The sequence below is a fragment of the Pollicipes pollicipes genome, unplaced genomic scaffold (genome assembly GCF_011947565.3).
Source record: "Pollicipes pollicipes isolate AB1234 unplaced genomic scaffold, Ppol_2.1 Scaffold_4219;HRSCAF=4965_pilon_pilon_pilon, whole genome shotgun sequence".
In the NCBI taxonomy this organism is placed as follows: Eukaryota; Metazoa; Arthropoda; class Thecostraca; order Pollicipedomorpha; family Pollicipedidae; genus Pollicipes; species Pollicipes pollicipes.
The window spans coordinates 22463403-22469402 of record NW_023596448.1 but is presented as its reverse complement, the minus strand read 5'-3'; the positions used below and the strand labels follow the sequence as shown (position 1 = coordinate 22469402).

The window sequence follows — 6000 nt, the reverse complement described above, 5'->3', positions numbered from 1 at the left end:
CACCAGGGTCAGCACGCCGCCCAGCACGACGAAGAAGGTGCCGGTGCCGACGAGGTCGTACGCCTCGGCCTTCTCCATGTACCGGGGATCATGGCCGTGATGACCATGAGGAAGCCGATGAAGAGAAACACCAGGCCGATGTGGAGAGCGTGATGCCGAAGAGAATGCTGCGCGAGCGCGCCGGTGCCGGCGCCGGCTCCTCCTCGACGAAGCCGTCGCCGGTAGAGGGCCGCGGCGTCACGCTCTCCAGCGAGGAGTTGGTGAGCGCGCCGTTTGCGCTCCTCGCGCCGGCTGCGCTGACGACGCAGCGCCACTGCCGCCTGCACCCCGCGCATCCTGGGTCACAGGTCACGACACACACCACGCCCCCACCTGCAAAGGGCAACAAAAACGTGATCACCGGAGAGGCAACACACGCGGCTGGTGAGCGGAGGACGAGGGTAGGCGCCGGGTGAGGCTGGGCGTGGGATGGAGTTAGGAGCGGTCGTTGTCAAGTCAGAGTCCTGAAATCGGCAACGTGAGTTGGCATGCAAGCTTATAAATTTCTACGTAAACGGCTTATTTTACTGAATGGGGATTGTATATCAGCCAGGCACCCAGGCTCAAGCTACGAGATTACGAGAGCACCTCTTTTCCTGGTTTGCCCCTTTTTCCTCTCCACTGGTTCCTCAGACGCGCCCCTCTATGCTATAGGCACTCCAGTTTTTGGGGTTACGGAAGACATGATGAAGAAACATGTTAAGTGAAGATCCTACTTTGCCGAAGACATGATGGTGCATATGTAGTGAGACTTTTGATCACGCTTTTTCGGCTTAACTGCACTGAAAGAGAGTGTTCCACATTTATATGGGGTTTTGAACTGAATTAGCCACCTTGAAGACCTTTGGTGCTGTTCACACCCTGCACTTCCTAATACCTAAGCTCTTCTAGTTTCTGAGCTCTGCGCCGCGAAATGGGGGAGATACATCGGGGATAATATTTCAGTCATTCATCATTTTATAACGTTATGATACTGTCGTTCAAATTCTGTCATTCCATAACCATGCGCGATCAAGGCCAAAGAGATAATTGTCGAGGCGTCATAACTGCGTCCATCAGCGCGATTCTCAGATATAACGGCCGTCATTATCCTTCAATCAATGTTGTGGCAAGGTACGATGACGTAATCAGACCATGACCATTAAGAAGCATGTCTGTTTAAGCAGAGAATTGTGATGTCTGTAGCAGTCTTCTCCACCTAAAAGCATATCAGTAGTTATAAGTAAGCCTGTTTCATCATATCTGATGCTTGCTATAAGTCTTTAAATGTAAAACATTCCTCTTGACACGATATCATAAACAGATTTGGCTAGGGGTTTCCTCGGATTCCTCGAGTGTCCGATGTCCTATTGGAAAACCTCTGAAATCTGATGCTAAAGTTCAATGATCATGTGTGGTTAACTCATCGCTTGACTCCTGATAGCCCCTCGCTCTCCATCATGAATCTCAAACGCCTTCGTAGCTTTTGTCTGAAACAACTACAGCAGTTTTGTCAGCTTTGAAACAATGTGAACGTGTTTGAAGTGTTTTTTTTTTCAGCCGCTGTGCTCGCCCGTGTAGGCTAGCACGTTGTTTGTTTGAATATGACGCCAGTCATGTCCTACCCCACCTTCCTTTGATTTCCGGGAGCACTGTTCACCGTTTGTTTACATCGCTTCAGTGAAAGACTTTTCGGGAATCTTTGACACAGCAGCCTGCATTGACGTACGCTTTTGCGGCACCATGAGTGGAATATCATCCTAATTATATCTCCATTCTCCTGTTTTTTTTCGAGGAATAGGGCTAATACTTCTGTCTTATCTATGTGAATAATGTTCCTCGCTAATGCACTGAACAACCCACGTAAATCCGCTGAATTTTGGCTATTTGGCCAATCTGCATTTCGTGAGGTCTAGTGAGCACTTCATGTAATAGTAAACAAATGTTCTGGCCATTTTGTAGCCCTTTGTTTCAGCTTGACAACTGCTTTTCGCACGTTTCAATTTGACAACCGCTCTTCGCACGCTCTGGCTTCTCTTCAGTGTGGCTTTGGCACGGACAATCCACCCACTCAGTTGACCTGAGGAGGTAATCTTGAGGCCACTCGTCATTCCGAATTCTCTGTGCGAAAATCTTCTCTGACGTGTAATCACCGCACGGTGTGGCAGCCCGTGGTCGTCCGTGCAAGCACCATCCCGAGAGAGCGAGAGAGAAAGCGAGAGAGAGAGCGAGAGAGAGAGAGAGAGAGAGAGAGAGAGAGAGAGAGAGAGAGAGAGAGAGAGAGAGAGAGAGAGAGAGAGAGAAAGAGAGAGAGAGAGAGAGAGAAAGAGAGAGAGAGAGCGCAAGAGAGAGGGAGAGAGAGGAGGAGAGAGAGAGGAGGGGAGAAAGAGCGAGAGGGAGAACAAGAGAGAGAGAGAGAAGAGAGAGAGAGAGAGAGAAGAGAGAGAGAGGAGAGAGAGAGAGAGAGAGAGAGAGAGAGAGAGAGAGAGAGAGAGAGAGCGAGAGAGACGAGAGAGGAGAGAGAGATCGAGGAGGAGAGATAACGATGAGAGAATCGAGAAGGGAGAGACGAGGAGCATTGTACGTGTTGAGACGAGAGGACCGAGAGATGAGAGCGAAAGGGAGAGACAAGAGGGAGGATGCTGAGCGAGAGGAGAGGGAGGTGGACGGGGGAGGAAACGCGGCGGGAGAGAGGAGAGAGAAGAAAGAGAGAGAGGACAGAGAGAGGGAGAAGAGAGAGGGAGGGAGAGCCTTGTTAGTAACACCCATGTCTGTTTTTCGGTTATGTCTGGGGTATGTGACGCGCTAAAAACTAGCCAATTAGTTACAGGCTCGCTCGCGTCCCGCGATAAATTTATAAATGCACATGACTTTTACTTACTTACGACACCTGAATGTGAACAGCGTTCAAGTTACAGGGCTAACTACACGGGCGGAGCGTGCCAAAAAAATAAGGCAGAACACAGTAGCTTTCTTGATGGCTTGTTGCGCTCTTGAAGTGTCTTTTTTTCCAAGCACGTGCGTTCTCCCGTAAAATGAGGGTTACGGATGTGGCCGGAAACGTTTCGGGCCGTTATGGCAGTACGCAGTACGTGGCCTCTTTCCATAGCTTATAACAGATTGTATAAATCTCGATTGTATAATGCCGTTCGATTGTATAAGTCGTCATTGAAAATTATTTTTGGTCGCGATGTATTTTAAAAAACCGCCAAGCCATCGGTAAAGCAGGCAGGCAGACCACACAGAGTGTGTAGGAGGAGTTGGATGAGTTGTATCATCTCCAAGCAGCATCATGGTGATTTATTCCAAATCTATGCGACGATGGCAGTTTTGAGTCACTCAACTGACGCAGAGCAGCTCCCTTTACATTTCAGTGTATTTCAGGCCGCATGAGTGCACGTGTCTTTTGGTGAACGCTACAAACATGCCGTGTGTTTTTTTTGTGTGCATATTGTCAAGAACTATAACAATTGAAGTAAATGTGTGCTCAAGGGCAGTTTTCACATTAATGTGAGGTTTGAACCGAAATAACCATCTTGGAGACATTTTGGTAGAGCTCGAATCCCTGACCTTCTTTAACATATACCCCTCTATTTTCTCAGCTACAAGCCCGTGGACATGGGGAGAGGATATCGGAGAGATTATTCCAAAGACAGCTTGGCGTTCATGACGTCATGATAACGGCGTTTAAATCCTGTCATTCCATAAGCCGTGCGGCGATTAAAGCCAAGGAAAATATAATTGTGGAGGCGTTGGCATCTGGCGTTCGTAAGCGCGATTTCCATATAAAATGGCTGTCAATTGGCTTTCAATCAATGCTGTGCAAGGTGCGATAGCGTAATAAAATAATGACGTTTCACCGAGCATATCTGCCAAACAGAGAAACCGTGGTGTCTAGCAGTCTTGTCCGCCTAAGAGTATGCCGGTATTTGTAAGTGAGCTTGTTGTTTATATTTAGTGCTTACTTCAATATTTTCAAACGTGAAACATTCCATTTAAGGACTAAATGCATAACCATAGCCGCGTAAATGCTTTACTGGGTGGTGGGGAAGTGTATGTCTCGTATATGCTGGAAAGCATGTGGTATCGGTTGGCCAAGGATTCTGGGGTGGCGCAAACTTTCCTTCAAAATATCGCGTTGCGCATGTTGCGTCAGCTGTATATGGGGCACGTTGCATCATTGATACAATAAGCTGACAGAATGGCATTGACTAACTGCCAATGATCGGCTAACTTGATTGTCATGACTTATTATCACCCAGACAAGTCGACATAGTACCGTTGCAGACCCCTAATTTCCGCCCGGGCAACCGCAGCCGAGGTGGCAGTGGCCATAAAACAAACACGGACTGGTACAAATGACAACATGTGTTATGTCGTAACCGCGACAAACTTCTGAATTGCGCAGGCAAGCGCATTTGGTTTGCGTGCTGCAACTCATTCAGCTCGCTTGCAATGCACCTTGCCCTATGACAAAATTACGCACAACTGTCCTTACCATGTGATGCAGTTTTCCCAGTATGAGGGAAGTCGTCTCATATGAAAGGAGTTCATTCACTAGTCATTCACCAAAAATCGAAGACGTGCTCTTCAAAGCTTTACCGCTACATGTGAAGCTAAATATTATAGCTATCAGCATACATAAAAGCCCTAGTTCTATCATCAGTGGATATAGCAGGAGGGAGCTCAGAGCGAAAAACTAATGCAACTCTTTCTACTCTCTCCTATACATTTGCATATACATGACCGCTCTCCTTGCTCCACCCTGGTAGGGTTGTATGCACATGACCGCTCTCTTTGCCCCACCCTGGTAGGGTTGTATGCACATGACTGCGCACCTCGCCTTCGCCCTGATAGGGGAGCGGATCAATGCAGCCCCATAGATTTTCTGAGAATATCTCTCCGGCATGACGTGCAATCGCGCCTAAATTTTCAGTGGCCTCTGGGGCACCCATTGCGCGTGTGTTGACATAAACACGTGTCCCTATCACTTCCGGCCTCAGAGCGGCGGCGGTTTGAGGAACACTGCACGTGCAATCTGCGCGTGCGGCAAGCGACAACCGACAATACCGTGGAATGCCGCTGTTACGCAAACACAGCCATACATCATAACTGTATGATCAGAACACGTAAAACAATATGCCATGGGACTCAACATCGACCAAGGCAAACGCCTGCTGAAGGTTCGCATCGCTACGAAACATAGCCTGGTGCATGTGAGCGTGAAAGTCAAAAATATCAATTTGCAGAAAATTTGACATTTGACCCTGACATCATGGCATCAAGTATTGATCTAGCGACATAAAACTCATTACGAATCGCGAGCTCTCGTTGAGGCCAGTTTACTGGTGATTTCTGCTAAGCTCTATGTTTCTTAGTGCGAAAAGGGGAAGGGGGCTGCATCCTACATTTCATCTCTTCCTTACTTTCTCTCAATATGTGTGGTTCAGAACAGGCTGACGCTCACTTCTAACGATACAATTATCTGGCCTTGAACGATCAGATATGGTCCATCGAAGTTCTTGCTCCACATGTACCGGTTGCCCCCTGTCTGGCAAGTCATTCAAGGGTCGTTCCATTTCATATCTCTCTCGACAGCACAGAGCCTACATACGCAGTTCCAAACCGTATAGGGAGGCTTGTGAAACCACGTCTCCAAGCAAAGTCGAGAAGCGCACGCTCGAGAGCCTGTTGAGAAGGTCGTCAGATGGATCATTCTCAGGCCCACTGCGTCGCAACGAAAGGAGCGTTCGAGCTCTGTCAGGGATGTCAGAAAAACAGCCTCCACTTCGCGCGTTGAGATCAGTTTGCAAACTGCAGAGTAAATGATTCGCGGCTCGTGTCTGGACATGCTTTGATGTCTGTGTCTGGTCATGTCTCAACACACTTTCCCATATGCGTGGTGTCTGCACATTCCGTCCAACTGCTAGACTACTCGTGGATTTAGGATTTTGTAATGTGTTGCTTGTTCCGTTGTTTGTT

The 6000-nt window shown here is 48.1% G+C and overlaps 2 protein-coding genes across 2 annotated transcripts in view; both read right to left on the bottom strand.

Annotated features, from left to right (window-relative positions):
- LOC119095012 (uncharacterized) overlaps nt 1-335 on the bottom strand; it is a 4400-nt gene extending 4065 nt beyond the window's left edge. The window contains exon 1 of the mRNA XM_037217919.1: nt 70-335. Coding sequence (XP_037073814.1) covers nt 70-335 — 266 coding nt within the window. The remainder of the gene's footprint in view (nt 1-69) is intronic.
- LOC119095013 (uncharacterized) overlaps nt 1-6000 on the bottom strand; it is a 52369-nt gene that overhangs the window by 17985 nt on the left and 28384 nt on the right. The window lies entirely within an intron of this gene.